At 42.3% G+C, this 25,709-nt stretch overlaps 1 protein-coding gene across 1 annotated transcript in view; it reads left to right on the top strand.

The window, feature by feature from the left end:
- Positions 1–25,709, top strand: part of XYLT1 (xylosyltransferase 1) — a 196,505-nt gene that overhangs the window by 152,129 nt on the left and 18,667 nt on the right. Inside the window, exons 5-8 of the mRNA XM_034065353.1 lie at positions 7,297–7,377; positions 20,141–20,357; positions 22,432–22,608; positions 24,673–24,935. Coding sequence (XP_033921244.1) covers positions 7,297–7,377; positions 20,141–20,357; positions 22,432–22,608; positions 24,673–24,935 — 738 coding nt within the window. The remainder of the gene's footprint in view (positions 1–7,296; positions 7,378–20,140; positions 20,358–22,431; positions 22,609–24,672; positions 24,936–25,709) is intronic.

The raw sequence follows: 25,709 nt of genomic DNA, 5'->3' as shown, positions 1-25,709 counted from the left end.
ATCCTCCAGTGGTGCCAGGGGAGGTTTAGATTGGACATTAGAAAAAAATTCACAGAGAAGGTGATCAGGCATTGGAACAGGCTGGCCAGGGAAATGGTGCAATCACTGTCTCTGGAAGTGTTCAAGGCCCTCAGAGATATGATTTAGTGGTGGTCCTGCCGGTTGTGAGGTAATGGCTGGACTTGATGATCTTATAGGTCTTTTCCAGCCTGTCTGATTCTGTGATTCTGTGATTCTGTGATTTGGCTGTTGTATCCTTTTGCTAGGCTACCCATGCATGCCATGCACATGCACCCACATGTGTGCTTACTGGTGTGGTGGAAGGGCCAGTATGGATAAAGGTCCCTTACTGGAGTGGCAAGATCACACCCAGCTTCACTGCCAATGTTGCCACGTCCCCAGCAGACACAGGAGCAGAGCTTTCGGAATGATGTGGGTGGGAATTCACAGTAGTTCTTCCCCATATCCTGGATTGCTCTCCTTCCTCATCACCACCTCTGCTCCTGATGATGCAGGGCTGTTGGCAGCTGCGGAGCTGCTGAGCCGGTCTGAACACCTGCAATCCTTGAGTGAGAGGGCACCAGGGCAGAATGGCCCCAGGCTAAGAATAGTTGAAGAAGGAACTCTCCTTCTGCCACCAGGGTCTTGGTAGTGATGTCATGTCCTAATACTTTACAATAATGTGGTAAGTAAGATTAATTTAATCACTTATTGAAATCAATGAGCTTAATCATAATTATTAGAATTTATTGAAAAGTAGGTAGCAAAATTGAAGGCACTCAGCTCTTCAGCTTCCAGGCTTTTGTGTGCACAACTGTATGTTTAACGATGGAGTAATATTGTACTTAACTCTGAGTAGAGGAGTTTGCCTCATAATTCCATCTTTTTTCTTAGAAGACTTTTTCTTCTCTAGAGACCTTCTAGAAGTAGTTTTATGGCAAAGAGCTGTGGGGGTTGCTGTATGTCTGATATGTGTGGTTGCTGTGTGGCTCTGTACGGCTTTGCCTTCACACAGGCACAGTAATCCTGGGAAAAGAAACTGTGGAGGGGAGTCAGGCAGGTGCAAGTGGAAATACCAGAGCTTTGGGCACTGAGAGAACTTGTCACAGTCTTTACTTAACTCTTCTGACTATATATTTGCCTTCATCATCCTTGCTTTAGAAGCCCTACTCTCCCAAAAGCTTTCACCTTTATGTTTGTTACTCTGGCTTTGTGTGTGTTCAGCTGCTTTCGTGATATTCTCCTGCCTCTCCAGCACCCCATGCCATGGCAGAACCACCACTGTTTGGTGACAACACCATTCACCACAGCCAGAACAAACTCCCTCCCTGCACTCATGTCCCTCTGTGTTGCAGCTATTAGGTCTTGTGCAGCAGAGCAGACTTGCCTGTAGATAGCACTAAATTAGTCATGATTATGAATTTCACCCATTTTCAGATAGCCATCTCCTCACAAGCAGATATGTTGTTCTGTACTAACACAGGCTGTTTGAATTCATGAGAAGCAAGTGTGCGGCCCAGCATGGAGGTGTACATGTTGGAGTCTAGTGAGACTTGCTGCCTGCATTACGGAGCTGCCTGCAGACCTCAGGTGCTGGTGTCACAGTCACTGCTTCAATTCAGCACTACAGTGTTGTTGTTCTAGGGAATACAGCCTTTGTCTTCGCAGGATATGGTAAATACATGAAAATAATCTCGGAGCTGTGACCAGATTTGGTGATGACTGGTGGCTGCAGCTCACAACTACTGTGCACTTACTGAACAGCCGCAGGATGGTTTGCTGAGAAAGAGTTGGGCAGCTTATATAAGCTCCACCCTTGCTGTTGCTTTTCATCTCAGTAATGCTGTGTGGTTAACATAGCAGTTGCCTCCTGTGAGCAGTATTGTGAATGCTCACAACCTAGGCATCCTCACATTTCCTTTGCTGGGAGTAGGCAGGACAATTTTGCCCCATTATGTAGCAATAAAAAAGGTGTTGTATTTTTATTTGTTAGGTTAGAAAATGCATAGGAAAACATGTCTTGTACACATTAAGTTTATAACAGTGACAAAAACACTAAGGGCAAAAATCACATTTGGATCAAATCAGTTTCTGGGCCAAAATCACTGCCCAGAGGCCAAGATGTGATTGCTTCCAGCAGACTTTGCCCTTGCTTCTGCAGAAGTGTGGGACCAGGACTGAGCAGGTCTGTTTTAAATAAATTTAAAGCCACAGTTTAATTGTCTTGCTCTGGCTTTTCATATTCCAACATTATAATTTACAAGTAACTACATTTGTGATTAAATTGAGTTAGAGCTGCCCTAAAGGAGTAGCAAAATCCACTTCTCAGTGCTGATACTTGCATGTAGGAACAGGCATACAGAAAAAAAAGAAATTAAAATAATGCCAGAAAATAATGATTAAAAGTGGAATTTAGTCTGGGTTCAGTTTAGCAGCTGTCCCTGACCAATGCTTGTGTGCATAATCCAGGATAAATTCAAGACAGACTTTTAAGTTGGGACAATGTGGGGTATTCCTGGTGAATGAAGTACTGGGAGTGACCTGGCCAGAGGCACTGCAGTAAAAGCCCTCCCTTCCTTGGCACTGCTAGTGAAATAGGGCTGAGGAGAATGAAGTTGCCTATAGAAGTCTAAAGCCCAACAAGACCATAGGAGAGATTTCCAGGGATTTTGTCGGATTTTTGTCTCAAACCTGAAGCCAGTATGAGAGCTGCTTTCCGAGCAGAAAAACTGTATGTATGCATAATACCTAAAACCATTTATTTGGCCTTACCTTTTTGATAGATCAGAAATTAAATGCCTAAGAGACAGAGATGATCTACACTTGTGTGCAGATGGACTGCAGCCCCTGGCACTTTTCATGAAGTTTGAAACAAGGTTGCTTGATCTGGTTCTTGATAAAGCAAATAGCTATAAACCCAGTCCAGGGATTACCTGAAATGAAGGCATTTTTTGAAGACCTCATTGGTGAGATTACTTGGAGCAGATGGCAAATTGAACCTTCCTGCCTGTGACCTCACCTGCTGAAGCAGAAAAGAAACCAAAAGAGCTCTTCAGCAGTGCTGCTTCTGCTGCAGCATCTCTGTGGGTGGGTGCTAGACTTTGGACTGGGTTTCACTTAAGTTGGAGGCTATTTGGGTTGCAGCAATCTGTGCTCCCCAGCAAGTTTTTCCCACCATCACTGCTCCCTGTTTTAATCAGCAGTGTGTCATCTGTCTGCAAAGCTGCAGCCTGCTCTGTGCCAGGACAGCCCTCCCAGCTCCCAATCCGGGTTGTGGGGGGTAAGCCCCAGGGTCTATGGGTGGACAGTCAGATCAACACCGGCATGTCTGAAATGCCCCTCTGGAGAGGGGCACCAGGCTCTGCCAAGCAGGGAGCAGCCCATGCACTACCAAATTGACAAGAGTCCCAACCCAGAATCCAACAGAACAGTTACTCTTTCCTACATCTAATTCCTACACAGAGTCAAATTCTCTCACTTCCATACCTGTGGCTGCTAAAAGTTTCTGAACTTTTGAGCTAACTTAGTTATGCAATTATTGTTATGCAATTATGTAAGTTTTGACATATGAATAGTCCCATTGAAGTGACTGCTATTCCCTATATCCTTCAAGTTGCCTGTGCATTAAAGTACATTGCTGAATCAAGGACATTTATATTAGCTTTCACTATCTTCCAAAAGTAACAATTGCTTGTTTTCTTTTTCTCAGATTCTCCAAAGACTTTCTTAATCTATTTTCACAGCTGTAAACTTGGGAGATCTCTGCTCTTTGCTTGGATTACTCATCAGGACTTGAAGGGTTTGCTTAAAACCAGCAACCCAAGCATTGCCTTTTGTTCTCCGCAGCGTCCGGCCGTGGTTGTGTGCAAGGGACGCACTTGTACTGCTTCCCAGGCAGACCTGCCAGCACCTTCAGACAATGCAAACATAAAGTCACTGTTTCTCTTTCCAGTTTTCCATTTTAGTCTGAAATTATTGCAATGTTCAGCATGTGTATGTGCTTACTGAGTGCCTGCTTAGCCTGCTTATGTCCTGGGACACCTCAGTTCCAGGCTAGGGTCTGAGAAAACACTAGTGATAGACCTTGCTTTGGCATTATCTTCCAAGTTCCCTTCTTGCTATAGGACTCATCTTTCACTTCCTTAGACCTCTAACTCTACCTCTCTTGACTCTTAACTCCAGGCTGAGCTCCAGCCAAGGAGCTCAGCCATATTCCCAAGGTTGAACAGAGCCTAGGACTGAGCCACTAGCAGCCCTGAAACTGCTTTTGCAGCCCTCAGAGCCCCTCTGCCTGCCCAGACAAGTGTTCCCATTCTCTGAGCCCAGCCCCGTGGGAGGCTTGGCTGAGTTTTGCTGAATGGCATCACAGTAGGCAGGCAGGCACAGGCATGGTGCACTGCCTCTGCTACCTCTGTTCTCCCTTGCTGCAGGAGGGGAGCAGCGGGTCCTTATTGAGGTGATCTCAGTAAAGTTCTGGTAGAGATGGACACCTCCATCCCACTTGGCAGACCTGCCCTTGACTAGCACCAAATCAACATCAGTGAAGTTGAAAATGCTCTGTTTTCCCATCCATTATCTTCACTTGTCATCTTCTCCTGGAAGCTCTGCCACTTGCACAAGTTTCTCTAGACTTGGAGCTCACTAGAAAATCTGTTTCCTGTTCTCTCTGCATGCTGCACACCTGAAAACAGAGTGTTTTTCCTCAGCTTCTCTACTCCCACATCATCCTTCCTCCCTGCTAACGGCACAGGTGGCCAGCTGACTAATCCTTCTCCCCAGTGCCTTGCCCTCCCAGTGAATTTAAGGAATAAGTGGGAGCTGTGTGGATGCATCCATCAGCTCCAGCCTCACACACCAGCTGTGGAAAGGTTTTTTCCTCAATCCCTATTCACGTTGTGTTACACACTAGGGAAACTGATTGGAATGTAATATGTATATTGGTGTAGTTTAATCAGTAGTGTGAACTACTCTCCCTGTCCTTGTGACTTTATTTCCTTCTTAGGAAGGCTTTATTGCACTTGTTACTTTCTGTTAAACCATGATGGTTGGTAAAAGATTTTTTGCCAGATTTATGCTTAGTGAATTATCCCTGAAATTTGTGGAGCTATAGAGGAATTTAATTTGGCAGTGGAGAGTTGATCTGGCTCCCAGTGATGTCTTTAGCTGAAAATCTCAGCTTTCATTGCCTTTCTTAGGGAGAAAAAATAGGCCCATGTCTTTAGTATTCCTCAGAAGAAATGCCAGAGGCACTGTAAATAGCTGGTGCCAGAGGCACTGCAATGATGTAGAGACCCTGCTGCCACTGTGTATAAAGAAGTGTGGTAGCAGTCTGTGCCAGAGGCATTTAGGAAATATACCCCTGGAGGCAAAGCTTTCTGAAAGGTGAGGGGGATTTTAGCAACTGCATTAGCATATATGGCATGTTCAGGTACCTTTGATTTTGCTTTTAATGTCATGAGGTGGAATAATTCAGAGGTGATGCGCAGCATCCTCATGATATAGGGGCCAGAAGAAGCAGCTGGAATGAAAGCTTAATAGAAATTCAGTGTGCTCCCGTGCTGAGCACAGAATTCGTTGACCACATAAATCTAAATGTCAAATAACTAGAAAGTTTTACCAGTTGGAAATGTGATGGTTTATTTCTCTGTTGTCAACACGTGAAAAGAAGCAGACCTAATTGGCAAGGAGGAAAAAAAATGAAAGTAGGACCAGGATGCCATAAGTGTTTTCAGGAAGTGGGAAAATGTCAATTAGTAATTACTGTGAGAGCTAAACATCATGTGAGCAGTCATAAGTATTATCTAAAAAGTAAGAAGCATTGAAAAGTTTGTAGCCCCAAGTCCAAATAGACTTGTTAGAACACTGCTGAATGGCAAAACAGGTTGGTGAGCAATCTAGAACTGATGTTTTATTGAGTGGTGTGGATTGTTACTTCGTTTGATTTGATTAATTTTCTGTAAGGAAATTAAAGCTCAAACACTTCTAAACTCAGTTATATTTCTAAAGATCATCTTTGCGTGCCAGCTTTTGCCTAGAAACTCACCCAAAGATGTCAGCCATTGAAACCATTTCATGTGGAAGCATTGCTAAGTAAATTCACTAAATGCCTATTCATCCCAGTAAGATGGAGAATCACTGGAGCAGCAAACGTGAAAATCTGCACAGCTTACTATACAGAAAGCAGTTTTCTGAGGTTGCCAAATTGAGATGCAGAGTCTGACCCTCAGAGGTATTACTACAGCTCACATGAGTGAGCATAGGAGGAGGGTCTCAGGCTCCTATGGGAGGTTCAGGCTGGTTGATAGGCCAGTATTTGATTTGGTCCAGATAAAATCAATGATTATGAAGATAGTTTACTAGGCTGGTAACATTTCCAAGTTGTTGCAGCCTGAGCCCAGAAGTTAAATGCATTTTGTACAGGTCTGTGGTTTAACTTGGTTATCTGTGGCTTACAATACTAAAATGTTTTCAAGATACAGTACTGTTGACAGCTGCTTTATCTTTCATTTTTCTGCCACCAGCTCTATAGCAGACCATTGCTTAAATGGTGCTGTATCTTTAATGTTGTGGTTTTGAATGAAACTCAGGAGATGAGGACTTTTTAATATGATTTATTCTGTTTTCTTTAATACGCTGACCTAGAAAAATAGAGAACATTTTTGCTCCATTGTTAAAGAAATAACACACTACAAAAGCTGTCATGCATAAAAACATTCTTGGACATGTCAGCTGAAATTCTGAAAATACTGGTATCAGATTGCCAGTCATACTGATTGGAATTAACCTTCTGAATTCTGAATTCCTTTGTTCCTCTTAATTATATTTGCATTTTAACATTCAAGTTCCCTTGCTTTATGCGTTCCAACCTTGGCCTCTTCTCTATTGCAAGGATGAAAACAAATAAAATACCAATAGATGCTTAACCAAACTCCCTAGGAAAAGTCTAGCAAAGCACGTAAAATGGGACTATCAGTACAGTCAACTCACAGCTGGATTTTCATACTTTAAAAGTGCTGAGCAGTATTACTTAATACATACTCTGTTACAATGCTTAGAAAAATCTTCCAAGAGTTGATAGGAAATTTGTGAAGATGTAGTAAAGCTGAGCTTCTTCCCAAGTGCACTTTCCTGAGGGGGGCACTGAAATTCAGCAGCAGAATGGAAGTTTTTTCAGCATCTGCCTTCTTCACAGAGTCTGTGGACCGTCCCCAAATTAGAACAGTAAGTATATAAATTACACTAGATATAGTAGTTTTCACAGTGTAATTTGTGCATCCTGTGTTCTTTCTCTTGCAGGACAAATGACCAGCTAGTAGCATTCCTGTCCAGATATCGTGATATGAACTTCTTGAAATCACATGGGAGGGACAATGCAAGGTAAGCTGGTTCTTCCCTCAGCTTATTTTAGCCATGGCACTGCGAGTTTTTGCATAGTGATAGTTTTCCAGTGTTAGCCAAATGAAGAAATGCCTAGCCCAGGAAAGAAAAGCAAATGAGGACGAAGTCGTCTCTTGAGGACTGGTCCAGAGTGGCTCCTCCCCACAGCTGTAATTGCCAAGTAGTTATTGCCCTGCACAGCAACACTTCCATGCCCCAGTCAGTCTCAGCCACACTGGGGACCAAGACCTGCCCTAGCTGGGGTCTGCAGCAAAGCCCTTTGCAAGTAGAGCATCTCTGCAGGATACGGGAGCCTACATCAGGGTGAATATGCTAGTAATGGTGGCTGGAGGTAGCATGATCTGCTAGTATTTGGGAGTCCTTGAATCAGCATCCCTGTTCCTCTACCCTGCACAGGTCTCAGGGAGAAGAGAATGTGCTGTTTCCCACTAATACTTACATCTTTGCATCTTGAAGGAGCAGCAGTGTCCAGACACCGTGTTTCCAAAGATTTAAACAACCTCTGCAGGTGGAAGATCTTTCCCATCTGATTGTGGTGGTCTTTTCCTCTTTATTGATAGTTTTGGACCGTAACAGTAGCTTTGCAACAGTTCCAGCAACTTCATGTGCTGAGTCCCAGTGGCTTTGAACCTAAAAGTAGTGGTTTATTCTGCTTGGGTCACCAGGACATCTCTTTACTCTGTAAAATGTCCAGCATACTCTAAGGCTGGGTTCACATGGTAAGGATAGAATATGACCCACTGAGCTGCACCTTCAGTGCAGCAGATAGGTAGAATAACACACAGGTCTCTCTCACTTCTTGGCTGCTCTTGCCACTAGGTTTATCAATTCTGACATGTTCCTGTTTAAATTAAGCCCTCATGAGCATTCATCTTGTGCATGCTGAAGTTCTACAGCACGTAGTAAAAAATAATACTGTGAGAAATAATATTTAAATCTGAGTCAACAGTTTTCATAGGAGAGTCTCTGGCTTAGGAAATGCAGTGTCAGAGTGATTGGCAGGTTGAGTTCAAGCTGGTAATAGTGATCATCAGCAGAGTTATTGTAGGGAAGGGAAGAGACACAACCAGGGAAAAGCAGTTGGTCTCCTATGTTTCTTTGCTCCTCTGGTGCCCCTGATTCTTCTCAAATTCCCTGAGCTGGCTAAGGAAAATAATGAATTATGACATGTCACATCAAGGTGGCTTAAATATGCCAACCTCAGCTGGGTTAGAATAATTTAAATCAATTAAACACATTAATCCGGCATTAATATAATAATGAAATTATCTAATGTGCCACTTGTCATCTCCTCACGGGAATAATAACCCATTTATTAGTTCAGTGATTCCCTTTGACTGTATAAACAATTAAATACATTTTAGCCTATTACAATATGTAGCTGTGTTTTGTTTTTTCTGCTGGATTTCTACCATAAATTCTTTCTGCATCAGGGAACATAATGTGGGACAGGAGTGCAGATTTGCCATCCCTGTCTGCTGTGGCTGTGTAGTCACTGCATCCTGTAAGCGCTCCCACCAGATGAATGAATCCTTTCACATCACCCCTTGGCAGCTCCCCAAAATTTCTATCAGGGAGATAGAGTGTCTCCCGTCCGCCTGCCTAGCCCAGATAACTGCAGAGACAGGGCAGCAGGACAGCTTCAAGCCAGTAGCTCCAGCAGCCTCTGAGTAATATTGGTGTTGGGTAAAAATTCATTCCATTGGTGTCAAAACCGGATCAAAAAGCTGTTAGCCCTCAGTTTGTGTTGTGGGTGATCTTCCAGCTCACAGTCGCCGCTAGAGAGAGAAATCGTATGTACTGTGAAGATCTCCAGCCTGATCTTTCAGTTTTAGTGTTTTAGTAACTCAGTCTTGTCTAAACCAGTAAATGTACCATCTGTTCTGCCCATTTGACACACAGTTTCCAGGTGGCTTTCATTTTATGCCCAAGGTGTGTAAGCTTAGGTTGTGCCAGTGAGGTTTGTCCCTGGGGTTAGAATGATGAAATCCTGTGTATGAACCCAGGCAGGTGAAACAAGATAAAAGTCCCATCTAGGCTGTTAACTCCCTGTCCTGCTGCCTCTAGCTGATGTTCACAGAGGAACACAAGAGGCGGGTGGTGATGCTTCTTTACAGTATTCTCTCAGCATCCTGTGACCTTTGCTTGCAGAATTTCCACAGCCAGACTTGGTGACTTGTTCATTTAAGAGTAGGGGATGATTATTATTTTCTATTGATTTTTCCAGTTACTTTTTAAATCTGCCATTTGCTTTGCCTTGTCACAGCCCTGTGGAAAAGAAGTATCCTGTGGTGGGAATGGTATGGCCAAGAGCTTAGTAAGGTCAGCAAGAGAAGCAACAGCCTCTTTGGCCACAAAAATTTAACAAATAAAAGGCAGCTTTTGGAAAGGATTTTGGGCACAGGCCAGTCTCCAAGATATTGGGCAATAGGAGAAATCTCCCATGGGACATCCTATCTCAAAACAGGCTGGAACAGGGGTTGTCATTTAAAATAGCTAGTTGAAGCCATGATAATAAGAGAGAGCACACTGTACTAGACTGAATGCCGCCCATGTACAGTAGTAATTTTACTGTTACAAGGTGTTTTTCTCAAAACATGTGAACTAATAATAGGGTGCTCAGCATTTAAATATCACTGAAAGCAATGTATAACCCTTGCTACTACTTTATATTTTAATTTGTGGGTGAATAATGGCTCCTAAGCAATAAGCTTTTCAATTGTGTAAGTCTGCTTTGTAAACAACTAGAAACACTGAATTTTAAGTCATCATAGTCTTTGGATCATACAACAGAAAGATTAGAAGTGCCATCTTAAAACCAAAATACTTATACAGCTCAATTACAATGTACTTTGTATTCAAGCCATGTTCACAATCAGCACACGTTTTACTGCCAAATAAGGAGAGAAACCAGGCTTCCTTTTATAGAGTGAAGTTTTCTTTTAGTTATGCCAAAGTCATTAAAAAGCACATCGCTCTGATTTTCCTTTAGTGGCTTCTGAAAAGGGAATGGACGTGAAAATGATTCCTTAACTCAGCTGGAGAAGCATTATTTCCTTAGCTGGATGTATGAAATGAAATTGCATACAGTGGCTGGAGTCGTTACATAGTGCTTAGTGGGCAACACTTACATTTTCTCCTCTTTTCAGTGTCCTAGACTATTAAAAGCAAAAGAATAACCCAGTAGTTGTATAAGCTATTACACTTTGGAACACTCAGAAGTTTTTATCTTTTGGCAGGAGCAGCACCTGGCTGATGTCTTACAAAATATAAAGACAGTCAAATGTGACATCTTCAGCAACAAGCCGGAAAAGGGTTTTTTTTTAATAGAAACCTTGCCACAGTAGTTATTTGAGAAACAGTGGAAACATGTGAAAGGCTGGATGCTGTTACATCTTAGAGGAATCCAGAACTCATAGGCAGACTACAGACCGCTAAAGAAAAGGCCATTAGAAGTTTGCTATGTATCTGAGGAGTTCTCTTGTGCTGTTTTTGTCTCGTTATTAATGCTGTTAGATGCAGTTGTGTCTAGCTCCTGGGTTCCAGATACTTTCAGAGTTGGTGCTGAACTGTACAGCTTTTAATAAAGAGCATGGCAAGCCTATTCCAGTTCTTAGAGGCCGGAGAGACCTGAACTCCTGGAGGACTGGAGCCTGTTACCAAAATCTCCACCTCTATCAGCCCAGTTCTGATGCCTATCTGTTTTTTCACCTCTCCAGACAGGCCTTTTGTTCCACTGCAGCACATGTTCATTGGTGTCCTGTGCACTGGATTGGTGGTAGTTTGGTGGTTGGTTAGAAAATGGATCACACAGTAAATGCTATTATGTATTGAATTGATGAATTGCCCAGTAAGTACCCAAATACTAGGGGAAAAACTGATATATTATCCCTGCTGTTGGAGTAGTTTAACCACTTAGCTCCCAGCAGCACTTAGCTTGCTGCTCATGTAAAATATTTGGCTTAAATTTCCCTCAGCCACACTTTTTTGGTAATTTTACTTCAGTATTCTGAAGCAGACAGACTAAGAAAATCTATTTTTCACTTGTAACTAGTTCAGCCCAACAGTTGTATGTCAGCTGTAGCAACTGAAATAGTAACATGCATCTTCTATGCAAAGAGACTGCACTTTACATTACAGCTAACTTTGAAATGTTCCTTATTGTTTTATGTTAAGCGTTAGGGGAACCATAAAGCCTTTACTGCTTCAGCCTGACAATTTGCCTTCTATTACAGCTTTTATTTCTGCTTGGTTTTAGAAAACCATGCTAAGTTGTCAATGCAAAATAAAAAAATAAGTTGAAGAGGATAGGAAGATGCAGTAAAAACAGATGTCTGTCTTGACATGGGACAAAGCAGGATGGGTTTTGGTCTTGGTAGAGTATACAAGTAAGATCATCCACCAATTTGGGAAGGTGTAGTAAGTGAGAAGGTTTGAAGTAGCCATAATTTATCTGGTGAGAGGGGAATTAGGAAGGAGGTGAAAATTGAGGTACCAGTAATCAAAAGTCTTATTGGTATCTAAGAACATTGAGTTGCACACTTCATTTTCCATGGTATAAATAGTAACACTTGTGTCCTTTCATCTGAGGTTCTGAGATAGTTTATAAATTGATTATGGCAAGGAACATCCTTCTAAATTATACAGATATTGTTGGCCCTGTTTTAACCACAGGTCGATAGCCTGATTTAGTAACTTGAAAATATTCATACAAGTGACTCACACTTGCCCTCTATCACTTGGAAAGTTTGAATCCCCATTTCTTTTTCTTTCTTCAGTCATCTAGTACGCAGATCCCAAGAAACAGTAAGCACAGTAGAAGTATCCAGCAATACAATTGTGGGGGACCCCAAAGTGTCTTCTGCACTGCGTGTCCCCTGGCATTGCAGCTGTGGTCTGACCATGGCTGAAGCAATAGTATGTGCTGTAGCTGCTCCAGCAGCAGCATCATATAGGTGGTATGGCTTCTTGCCCAGCCACTCAGGCCCAGCAGCATTCCCAGGTCAGAAACTGCTTGGTTGTGTGGGTGTTGGGAAGAAGAGCAGGTATGGGGACAAGACATCTCTTCTAGAGAAGACAGTTAATGGAGGCAAACAGATGACAAAATGTCAGCTTTCATACCATTGAGTCTGTCTGTGGTGAATTCACACTACATCTCTGCACACTTTCATTTGCAGTTTTTTCCCTGTCTTGCTTATTTTATATGGAAAGAAACAAAATCACTTGAGTTGTGGCCTCCCTGATATGAGAGGAAGCCATTACATTTTTGTCCTTGTAAAAGCTGTTCCAGTTTCTTAGAAGATATAGTAAGTGAAGAATGGTGGAAAGAAACCCACAGGAAAGTCTTTAAAAGTTCCTTTTGAGTCTTGTGATCACAAGGGACTGGATGGAACTCTTGTCAAAACAAGGCAATTCCCAGTAGAGTCAGAAATAGACTCTGCAAGTTTCCTGCAACTAAAATAGTTTTAAAGTTGTTTTTATTTTGGGGATGCTTTAAGAGTTTGCTCCATAACTTGTGGCATTAAAATCTTAAGAAACATTAAGGGGTTTTAAGACTTCTTCTGAAAGAGACATTTTCAGAAGATGGAAAGTAAGATTTTTTCAAAGCAAGTGGAAGTTAACACTTAAGAAAAGGTGGGCAAAAATTAAAAATCATAAGGAATTTCTTCTAAACATTATGCAAGAGTGTGATGTGACTAAGTCATTAAATGGATATGCTGAGAAAATTACATATGAAAGTCGCAGAAACAAAGTATGTACAGTATGAGGTGCCTGTTGTAATGCTTGAAAAATCTTATTATGTCCATATAGAGATGAGTAAAATGTGTGTATTCAGCGCCTATCAACAGCATCTTGTGTGGAATACCCTAAATGCCATGAACATCTGGTTTCCATAAAGATGCTATTGATTCAGAAGGGCCACATTTAACATAGTATTTCAAGGTAGATTTTTAACTTGAAAGAGCCAGTCAAAATCTCATACCATTTTTTCTACACTGTGAATGATCTAAACCTTAAATTGCTGAATATTTTGTGGCAGTAGACCAGCTCTCTGCCATAGATATGCTTGTGCACTGAGCATAAAGCTGTTCAAACATCTACTGGAAACAACTGTGGTAACATGGACCATCGGAAAACCCTTCCAGTAGTGCTGCCTTGTCTCACAATGACTTCCTACCCAACTCCTGGAGACCCACAGAAATTGCAGGCTTACTTTTTGTGGCTGTGTCACCTGTGTTTTCTGCTCTGAATTCAGTCATTGTCTTCCTGAGGCTGGAGCCTGTGCTGTCCTATCTGAGGAGCTGGGTGCAGGGCTCGGCACCCCTCTCTTCACATACCTGCCATGCTCTGCTGTTCAATGAGGTCTGGTGACCTCCTCTGTTGCAGGGCACATAGAGATACAAATGACAGACACTAATAGTGTTTTGAAAGCAAGATTTCCCTAAGTTCCTTGTTAACTTCCGAGCATTTACCACAGTGGACAAAGCTACTAAAAGCATTTCAATTTCTGTGCTTATGGGTTAGGCTTTTGCATGAGACATAAGCTCAATCTTGCTATAGCAGATCCAGTCAAGAGAGAAATTTGTTACAATATTGTTGATGTTTGTGCATTGGCATTAAAGCTTTAGGGATTGTTAGAATGCTATTGTGTTTATGGTATTTTTTTCAGACTAAGGGAATTAAAGAAAGATAACAAGAATTCTGCTTTTTACCTCGTAACATTTACAGTCAGGATGCCACAGTTAAAACACATCAGAAAGTGGGGTACAATTTTTATTTCTTCCTCTTTTTTTCCATCATTTTAATCTATACTGAGGCTTTTTTCATAGCCTTTTGAAACAGCAAGAATTGTGCATTCTGTGCTTTCTGCATGCTGCCTGTCATACTGGCAGGAAATCTTCATCTTTACAGACTAAGTGGGTGCTATTTCTTTTTGACATTGTTCTCCTTTTAAAGCTTCGGCTCCATTTTGGGAGTGAGGGGTCAGCCCTGGAGGCTTTTGGCACAAGAAAAAGAGATCTTGGGAAACATACCAGAAGATCATAGCTTTAAAAAATATGTTTATCTGGTATAGCATAGATATGCTTCTTAAATAGCCAATTGTAAATTATTTAAGGGGTTTTTAAATACTGTGTAACCCTTCATAGTATAGAGTTACTTATGGAAACGTGATGAAGTCAGGCTTATGTCAGAGTCAACTGGAAACTCATCACATACTCAGTGGAGGCCAGGATTTCTGGCCTGCGCTGGGCAGGGAATGAAGCTGCTCAGGTTTGGGTTTTCTGAATTTGATTATTACAAAACATTATTCAGGACTGGTTTATGGAGATATATTGTACCCTAGAGATTGCTCACAAATTACTTGTTGCAACTGCTACACTCAAGATTGTCAAATTACAGTTCTGTGCTTTCTATTTGGTCACCTAAATTGCACATTATTGTTATATGCTTCCTGAACTGATTGACTCTAGTATGTGTTTCCAAGGTGGCTATGCAAACACTGCTGGCAAGAGCCTCTCATATTCTCATCTGTAAAAATATTTACTTGACTTTTCCCACCAAAATTGGCTGACTTCTTCCGTTTTTGTCTAAAGAGAGTAAAAGAGGAGCAGATCGGGTCAAAGCAATGGGCAGTTTGTCCACACACATTAAAAAGAAGGTGGATGTGGTACTAGTGGAGCTCCAAGCTCAGCAGATTGTTGCTTGACATTGGCTTTTGATTTGTGATGAATTGCTTTGCTGATATATTGTTCACTTTTATTCCTAGTTCTTGTACTGTGAGTAATGATGATGAGATCCTTGTAGGTGGACCTGGTCAATGGTGAAATGTTGAAAAGAGGTTTTCTAGGCAAGAAGCCAGAAACAGGAAACATTTAGGAAGAAACCTTTTCACCTTAAAAAGTAACTTCCTTCCAGTCAAAAACCTTTTACCGACAAAGCTGCTGATAAGTAATGTTTGGCAATCTGATAGCCTCTGATGCTTAAGAAGTTTTACTCACTCATAGACTTCAGAAAATGGAAACCAGCAAACCCTGTCTTACATGCTGTGTAGGTGTGAGCATTCAGGACTGGGGGTCTCTCATAGTTGCTGTGGTAGGCAGTATCACTGTAGAAAACTATCCAGGAGGGTGATACTTGATTGTGATAATTTTGCTGATATTAATGAACTGTGCAGCAGTATTTATTTATCATTAAAACATATCACAAGAAGGGTTGAGCTGTGTGTTTATATTCATGTTGTAGGAGCATGTGCTAAACATCTTACAAATGCTTTATGTGATATCCAGTCCTCATCTGAAATGCATTTATAAATATTTAACTGCACTACAAAGTAAGAGGAGTTCCCTAAGCTGGGTTGCATTCATGAGCTGTCTGGACAGTTAACTATCCATGCTCAGGGATGGATGACACACCATGTGCTGTAGGCAGTAGGATTTTAACATAAAGTATAAAAATAACCATGCGGAACTGTGTAAAGCCTGAGGCTGCATCCACGCAGTCAGGGCATAAATGGCACCTTTCGCACGTTGCCTGATCGCTGAGCTCAGCTGGTGATACACATTCATGTTATGCTATGCTCGCTGCTTACTTGTGAGTGTAATCCAGGCTTCTCAAAACTGGAAGCTTTTCAGGAAGAGTTAAAATTGCTTAAGGGCAAGCATAAAATGTCTTAGCTGGAGTGTTCTATCAAATAAATGTAACATGACATGCTTTTTCTTAGCCCTAGTTTTTAATTTTATTTTCTCCTGGTTGAGTCTCTTATCATTATTTTCCTTCTGTTGTTTGTCTTGCATCAGGAGAAAGGTCAAGTGTCTTCATCTAATGGCAATCTCCAGTGTATTTGGCTAACCATATCTTGCTGTCGGGTCATTGTCCTGGCAAGTACATTTGCACTTGTCAGGGGTGTGTTGGTCTCACCCCGCCAGGAAGCACCTGAAATTTTCCACATTGACTAAGACAAATGAACTGCTAGTACTGATCCATTTTTTGTACTTTGATCTGGGAGTTACCTGTCGGATGTCCTGTAAAACCTAAGAAAGACTTGAGGGAAAAATCACTATTTATTTGTATTTCATTGCTCTCTCTGAAGCTTGGCATGCCTTTATAAAATGCACTAGTTTGGAATTACATTGAGCATAACTAGGAACTAATGAAATACAGGATGAGACTAGAAGCAAATGGGTAGGATCAGCTTTTGCCCTCCATCTTCTTATCTTTCTTTTCAGAGGTGGCTGCTGCAAGACCATTAGATGACTAATCAAGAATCTTCATAAGATGTCTGTGGTGTTCAAGTGGTTCTGATTTCTTGAAAAGGTCTACATGGCATACAAATTGTACCTTTCTCTCAGTAAATATCCAGTATGCTTAGAGTAAGTCCTTGCCTTCCTGAGTGCCAGAATCATTATTGCTCGATTGGCTAGGAGCATCAGTCATCCTAGAAGAGAGTCTGGGTGGAAGATAAAAGCTTCATCCACCCTTTCCTCTTTGGTTGCATTTCAGGTCTCTGTGCACCAGCAGTGCAACCTGGACTTGCTAGGGTGAACCTCTGCCTCCACAGGCAGGGTCATTTAGCTTCTAGCAGACATAAAACACTCTTGGTCCCCTGGCTCCCCAGGAACATAAATGGATAGCAAGCAATTGCCCAATAGAAAGCTGTGTCTTCAAAGCCCTTGAATGAACTGTTGCTTCATAGACAGAAAATAAACCATTTGCTATGCTACTGTGCTATTCTGTTTAGATGTAATGCCTATGTGTGAAGCAGGTCCAGTAAGCCTGAACCTTTTGAGAAATGCCTGCTTCCTACTTGTTGTTTCTGGTGTTTAAAACCTGGCATGATGTTTCTAGGAAGGTTTCAAGAAGCATTAGCTAGAGAGTCATCTCTTTGCAGGTCTCCAAACGTGTTGCTGCTCTTCAGTTGGGCTGCGCTGCCTTGCTGCAGGATGAATGGTTGGAAAGTACTTCTAGTTTTCTTTTAATAACCATGTTGTGTATAGGATTTTACGACTGAAATTTGTTGTGAAAACACTCATGCTCCCAAGAATTGTCTTATTTCACTTCATATGCTGAGATTTGTTTGTCCAAGCAATTAACTCTTAAAAAGTCATAGAACTGTTTTGTATACAAAAAAAGAGCCTGGAAAACATGAAACTGTGACCCTGGATTTGCTGGGATCTTCTCATATTCAGTGTGGCCATACTCTGCTATTGCTGGTTTCAGACAGTAAAGCTGAAATTGTATAGTTGAGCTTTCTGTTATTAGCCAGCTGTAAGCCCTAGCAGGTAATACAGGCTGAGGGAGTTGTAACTGGAGGGGTTTTTGAAATGGTCGGTGAGGGGAGTTGGTTTAGGAGTTTCTATTGCAGTCAAAGAAACTTCTGTTTGAAAATGAGGGTAAAGGATGATAAACTGGTGGAGATAGCAGTTAAAGAAATCACTCCATGGAAAAGAACTTTAGCCAGATGCCCACCAAAGACACTGTGTCACTCCTCTCCTCTACTGAACAGGGGGGAGAAAATATAACCAAAGGCTCATGGGTGAAAGTAAGGAGACGATCACTCAGCCGTTACTATCATGGGCAAAACAGACTTGATTTGGGGAAATTGGTTTCATTTATAAATAAAACTTTGATTTATTTCTAATCAATTCATAGTAGGATAATGAGAAATAAAGCCATATCTGAAAAACACCTTCCCCCCGCCCTCCTTTCTGGGTTAAACTTTATTCCCAAACTCTCTCCTTTCTCCTCCCCCCCAAGAGGTGGAGAGGGAGAGGGAATGGGGGCTGTGGTCAGTTCCTCACATGTTGTCTCTGCCGCTCCTTCCCCCTCAGGGGAGGACTCCCCCTGCACTGGCCTTGGGGTCTGCAGCACTGTTCCTCTCCCATACTCTTGCTCCAGCTACAGTTGCTGTTGCACAGCAACTTTTTCCTCTTTGTAGATATGTTATCACAGGGGTGCTGCTGCGGTCACGGATAGGCTTGGCCAGCAGCGAGTCCATCTTGTAGCCAGCTGGCACTGGCTCTGTTGGACACAGGGAAAGCTTCTAGCAGCTTCTCACAGTAGCCCCCCCCCCTTCCCCACTACAAAAAACCCCAAATAGAGTTCCTATTTAAATATGGTCGATAAAATTCTATTATTTTCTTAAAATAATTAACTTGAATGAGCATTTAGTTTTAAGGGAAATAAATAAATGACCAAACTTTCAGGCACATTAATATTTGATTTGGAGATAACTGCATAAATATTGAATTTGAAGATTACATTCCAGAGCACCGCATTAAAATTGCAAGACTTTTCTATTATCCTTCATAATGGAACATGAAATTAGAAACTTGTTCATGGAAAGAAAAATTTCTCCACTCTCATCTACACGTTTTCTGCACTGTTGTGTTAACAGGGGACTGCTTTCCTCATACTGCGAGAAGAAACACAGCTCTCACTGCAACATACACCCTGAAGTCATTTACGGTCCTTTTGGAAATTAATATGCACCATTTCATAATTGCATCTCAGTCTTTTGATAGGTAGAGAACAAAACTTTAACCAGAGAGGTAGCCTAAGGAGTTAACACTCATGTTTCCAGACAGCTTTGGTGTTGTTCCTTCCGTTTCTTTTCCTTCAGTCGCATGTGTCTGAGAACCATTGAGTTGTCTTCATGACTTCCTAATCTTAAAACATCTCTAAGAACCCTGGTGTAGCTCTGTTGTTCAGGCTGTTCTTGTTGCTCAGGAAGGAAACACAGGTCTTACAGTATCCTCCTCACTGTAAGTGCTGTAGCTCTTGTTACCTGCTGTTCTTGCAGTGAGATCTGTGCTCTTGTGGTTGTTAAGTTACTATAACGGTCTGGTTAGCTAGCATTTATTATTGTTCAGAACATGTGGGATGTGTTCAGCACACCAACTCCCTGTTAATAACAGTTCTCAGCCCCCCTTGCAAAAGGCGTGTGCTAATTCATGGCTGTCCCACTTCCCTTTCTGGGAAACAATTCTGAAAATGGAATCACAAATAGAAACCTGGATCAGACACTCTCAAAACATGTGTGGGCATCCAGTACAAAGTGTTTTCAAACACACATTGATTTTCCAACTCTTCTTTTTTTTTTTCTTAGCGGTCTTGGATAATTCATTTCCATAACTTTACAGTTAGACAGTTGCTCCTCTTATTCATGGTTGAGCAATAACAAAACGTTGTTGCCATAGACTTGAAAACAGAGGAAACATGACATACTCATTCTACAGCAAAAGCAATGTAACTGAACTTCTTCCTAATTAACTATACCTCAATAGAAAAAATCAAGTAATAATAACATAGGAGAAAAATTGGTCATTTTACCTTTATGTGCAGTTGGCTGGTTTTCAAAACCTGTGCATTTACTTAGAGGCAGAAGCCAATCACCCAGGTTGTGTTCAGCTCCTGTTCATCTTCTGGTGGTTCTGCAGTAGTTTGTTAAGAGTTAATGAACATTATGGGGTTTCATGCCATACAGCTCTGTAACTTGCACAGTTCTGTCTTTAGGACAGCAGAAGGTGTAAATGATGTTGAAAAGCAATCTATTGATCGTTGCCTCTATAACTGAATATATAACTGATCAATCATTTATTAAACCTCTGTTTGAGTAGAAAAGAAATACAAATGTGACCTTTTTATCCTTTTTCATTTGAGAAAGTAGCTTCTTTATTTCTAAGAGCTAGTGGTGAAAACAAAATACAAATTAACTTTTAATGACTGCTTTTGTATCCCTCAGATTTATCAGGAAGCAAGGACTGGATCGGCTTTTCCTGGAATGTGATACCCACATGTGGCGCCTGGGGGACCGAAGGATCCCAGAAGGAATTGCAGTCGATGGAGGGTCAGACTGGTTTCTCCTGAACAGGAAGTTTGTGGAGTACGTCACTTTCTCTAATGATGATCTCGTCACAAAGATGAAGAGGTTTTACTCTTACACATTGCTTCCTGCTGAGGTAGGTGAATTCAGTGTGGTCCCTCCCTGTGTTCAAAACTGCAGCATTTGTGCTTGTCCCAGACATCATCAAAGTGAGAGGGGCTTTCCCCTGACTTTGGTGGGTAATGAGAATTTTACTCCCATGACAAGTAAGTCCTTTAGTGTTAAAACAGTTTTTGCAGGTTTTCAGTTGCTTTGTTTTGTCCGTGGGACGTTTTTTGCCAGGAGTGGCTTTGTTTTATACTTTCAAGCACATTTATCTATTACTGAACAACCAAAAATCCAGCTGCCCTTTGCTTGCAAATTGTTCCTCCACAAAGCCTTTGAAAGCTATTAGAGATGGCGGATTGTCTTCATAAGTAGCTTTCCTCGCGATTATCCAGCCCTTTTCTTTAAAAATAAAACCCCTACAAACAAAGGTTTATTGTTCTGTTCAAAACTCAGCTAGAAGGCATAGTCACAAATCATTTAGATCACTCAGGAATCGCTCTGGCTACAACTGATGCAGAAGGGGAATGCACACCAGGGTGGGTTTTCATCTACGGTGCAGCAGTGTGTCAAGGAGATGTGCATCATCTCCAAGTCGAGCATAGAGCCTGGCGGGTTGTTAGGCTGTGCTCCACCTGCCTCAACAGGTACATTGCTCCCCTGCTTTGTCAGACTCTGCTCCCAGGGTATGTAATGTGCAGCCATTCTGAGGAGAACTTCATGGCTCTCTTTAAAATGGTAACATGCCTCACAAGTGGCCTCTGAACATTCTGAGGGATTGATGAGACTGATCATGCAAATCCAGGCTCATTTGCTTGCAGTGGAGCACAGAGATTGTCATCTTCTGATAGGGTGTTATTATTCCACACACACGTTGAATAATCTTGTTTTAATCCCATTTCTGTTAAAAATCACCTTTTCTCTCAATTCTGATAACCTTTTCATCCATTATCCAGGAGAAATTTCTGTACTGTTACAAAAGGACACAGGGCAATGGGTAATTGGGTAGGGATTTTTTTTTCTCTCGCTTGAATGAGAATGGATGCCTTTATGAGTTTAACCAAACAGTTCAAGCATAAAATCCATATTCACTGGGCTGTCATTTAACATTAAAAAGGGTAGGGGGATTATTTGGGGGCCAGCCATGCTAATGTTATGCTGGTTATTTATAGGTCTTACTATTGCTGATTTTAAAGAGAAGTCACTGTTTCAAAAATCATCTCTCCCAGGTCTAAATTTTATTATATTCCACAGCTTCTTTCTAGAAAGTTTTCTTTGCAAGATACATAGCTGGTTTCTTAAAATCACCCTGCCTTCACTGACCTGTTAACCTGTTATATCAGTCCCCATTACACATGATTTATGTAATAGCTGCTATTATGATGATATAATTAGGGTAGCCCAATAGGAATTCTTTGCTGCCTTGAGTCAGCAAATAAAGACTTATGATTTTGGATGTAATTGCAGGAGGCAGAGCGTCATTCTGGTGCCTGGGGTGAACTGTATATTTCAGAACAAGGCCATTCAAATAGCAGTGCATTTCAGAGTGCTGGAGATACAGACACCACAGAAGAGCTGTCTGAAACTGTATTTTTTCATAGTAACTGTGGTGATGGGGGAGGTTTGAGAATTGTCTTAGGAATCAACTTGAGATACATCATTAACACATTGCTCAGAGAAACACTTCTAAATCTGCTAGACCAGAGTGTAACTTACAGAGGAGAATAATGGGAATTTCTTAGAATTGCTCATACAGCTGAAATAAAACCAAAATAATTGCTGGCTCTGGTGCTTTTCCTGAAGTCCTTTGAACTCCCAATGCCCAAAGCTGTTCATTGCAGCAATGCAACTATTCTATGCCACGTTATTGTGCAAGGCCTCAGCTGTCTGTTATTACAGTTTGCTAGGTCTGTAGCATGTTGTGATTTTTTCATGCCATATGGGGTGCATACACATAGAGAGCTTTTCATATATAGCAGAATGATAGAGCTTGTTGATTTTGTCACTGTGAAAGAAAGTAAGTCACCTTTATTAAGCTCAGGGTGAAATGAAAGAGAAAATGGAAGTCTGAGGAGCTGAGTGTACTTATCTGCTCTTTCTTGCAGTCCTTCTTTCACACCGTCCTGGAGAACAGCCCATACTGTGACACCATGGTGGACAACAACCTGCGCATCACGAACTGGAACCGTAAACTCGGTTGCAAGTGTCAATACAAGCACATTGTTGACTGGTGTGGCTGTTCACCGAATGACTTCAAACCAGCAGACTTCCACCGATTCCAGGTAACTGAACCAGGCTTTTCTCTGATACCTGCAAAGAAGTTCTTCCCTCTCTGCTCGGGTTTGGAGAGCTGTCAGTAAAGAGTGGGAAGGGAAGCTTTTACACAACCAAACAAGGTGAAGTGGAGGTGTGAGGAAGCTCTGCTCTTAATTTCAGGAGAATAAAGGATTGGTTCTCCTGTGTTTGGGCCCTTGAGATGTACTGGTATGTGGCAGAGTCACAAAGCAGCTCTTTGAACAACTTGGCATTGGTAGATCTACTCTTCTAGAAAGGAGGGAAGCTTGACACATCTCTCACTGTGCCAATATTACTTGGTAACTCTTGTGAATGTGCTGCAAAGGGTTTTTTCCAAAGTTGCAGCTCAGGTGGTTTTGTGATTTCATGAAGCTCCTGGCTTTTGTTGTTAAGGAATGTTTTTCATCTTTGGAAATAAGCTTACCAGTTGGCTGGAGTGCCTGCTAGAGGCTTACATGGTGCGAGGTAAATTGGGTTTTGTTACCATATTCATCAACATGGTTATATTTAAGTTTATCTCATGGTTTTGGGGGCCAGAGTCATGAGGTTTTGATCATCCAGGCTTGACAAGACTGCCTTAAAAAGTTTAATTGGTTCCTTTGTGATACAGCTTCCTCAGGGCAGACATGAGAGGAAATCCTTGTGCTCAAGGGTGCACTTGGTCTCAAGCCTGTATCTGGCCTGTGTGTCTCCTAATAAGAATGAACAACTGCTTGTTTCAAGGGCACCAGATTTGCAATTCCATCCCTGCAGCTCCTCAGGGTTCCCTGCATAAAGCATGTTTGTTCAGGCTTTGTGTGGGCTGGGGAATGTGTTACCCTACAGCACAAAAATGATGACTGCTCCAAAACAGAGATCTATTCTTTATTGTAATGTGCTGCCTACCAGGCATGGTTGAAGTCAGTGACACGGGCACTCACAAAAAGAGCAAATCAGACATTATCTAAGAGAGGCTCTGCTGCCCCAAACAGCAATCCCAGCAAAGTCTCCAGCACAGAATAAATGGCAAGTCTTCAGAAACGGCTGCCAGCGTGCAGAGGCTGACCTGCTCCAGGCTGGGAAAACAACCCACAGTGACATTTCAGAAAACAATCAGGTAAACTGAGCTGCAAGGGAAGGTTCCAAATTAGAATAGATGTGATGGCAACTTCTGACACTCGCCTGATGAGAGCCCCTCAGACGTGTGGCACCAGACAGCTCTCTCGCAGTTCCCACGCAGGCACAAAGCAAGCTGCAGGGGAGGAGATCAGAAAGCCCACAGCGTGCAGCATCTCTGAGTAAAACTTTAGCATCCTCAGAAGAATTTTTCAACCATCTGGGGCACTTCTGAGGTCCTCGGATCTCAGAACCCATGCTCAAATACGAGCCAGGCAAAGCAAAGGCTTTATAAAAGCTTGAGTACTTGAGTAGCAAACAAACCAGTACTGTACCCTAGACTGTGTCAAGGGCAAAGCAGAAAATTGATACTGGTGTCCCTGCCCATGGCAGGGGGTTGGGACTAGGTGATCTTTAAGGTCCCTCCCAACCCAAACCAGTCGAGGATTCTACACGGGACCAGTCAGAAGCTGAGAAACCTCTGCCACAAGATGTCACTTCTCCCAGGGTCCTCTTCCCACCTCAGAGCAGCAAATCCATACAAATGAAATGCTGCTCTGCCTCTTCTGAGCCCCAGTGCCACAGGACTTTGCTTCCTGTCTGACTACTAGTAACGTATGCCATTGCTCTGCTGTCTCCAGACTAATGTGGTAGTTTAGAGAGTGTTCCCCACCTCTCTGGCACATGGAGAGCTTTCCAGAGCAAGGCAGCAGGTGGTGGCTGGTGATACAAAGGGATTGGCTTGCCTTATGTTTTTACTTAGTAATTATGTAGCTTTTACATGAATCTCAAGGACACTCTTACTGACAAACCATCACAAAGGTGACCTTTTAAGTCACCTTTGACCATGGGGAGAACCAATTCATGTCCTTAACTCCAGCCCATTTCTTAGGACAAAGTGTCATGTCTGAAAGCAGGAGCTCACTCCAGTGTTTTTCCCTTCCATATCACCACAGCAGACTGCCAGGCCAACTTTCTTTGCCCGCAAGTTTGAAGCTGTGGTGAACCAGGAGATAATCGGCCAGCTGGACTACTACTTGTACGGCAACTACCCATCCGGCACACCCGGCCTGCGGTCCTACTGGGAGAATGTGTACGATGAGCCCGATGGTGTGCACACCCTCAGCGATGTCGCCCTCACCATGTACCATGCATTCTCCCGCCTGGGCCTGCGCAGAGCCGAGACCTCGTTCCATGCTGCTGGAGACAACAGCTGCCGGTGAGTCTGAGCCTGTCTGTTTTGGGGTGTTTGAGGGGACACAGCCAGGACCACTGAGCACCGGCAGAGGTTCAGCTGCTGGCTGGAGCGTGCAGTCACAGACAGGACCAGGCAGCTGCCAGTGTACAGTGCTTATAAGGAGTATTTATGCCTATAAAAGAGCATTGGTTATTCAGGGTTGACATTATGTGACCTGTTTGCTGCACTCTTAAGGAGCTCCTCTCCAGTGTGATGGAGACTGACAGGATCCAGCTGGGCGGTGCTACCCCCACTGCTGCCTTCTCTTGATTAATTTTAGCAAGTGTATTATACCTGCAGCTCCTAAAACCCTCTGTGTGATTGCAGAAGAGGTCATGTTCACCTCTATTATGCTTACCAAAAGCAGAGGACAGATTTCAGAATTACTCAACACAGGCAGGTTAATGGTCCTTGCTTGTTTGTTCCCCTGGGTGTATACAAGGAGTACAGAGAACTACTTGCTTGAGCTCAGTTTGCCTGCTTGGTACAGCTGTCTGTGCCAAAAGCATTGCAACTGGTGGGATCCATTAGCATTAAGTAAATAAAATGTTCATATTGATAAATATAGATATAGCAAATAAAGGTCCTTACTCTTCAAAGAGAACCGTATTCTTCAAAGAGAACCTCCCCTATATTCTACATTCCTTTTTCACCTATAAGCCTAGCAAAGAAGGATTTAGTCTAAAAGGGATTTGAAGAAAATGTTCCTGGAGTTAGGCTCACAGTCTTTCCTTATGGTAGATGTTTGCTGCCTGC

This window comes from Melopsittacus undulatus, chromosome 8 (genome assembly GCF_012275295.1).
Source record: "Melopsittacus undulatus isolate bMelUnd1 chromosome 8, bMelUnd1.mat.Z, whole genome shotgun sequence".
In the NCBI taxonomy this organism is placed as follows: domain Eukaryota; kingdom Metazoa; phylum Chordata; class Aves; order Psittaciformes; family Psittaculidae; genus Melopsittacus; species Melopsittacus undulatus.
This window is presented reverse-complemented; position numbering and strand designations above follow the sequence as displayed.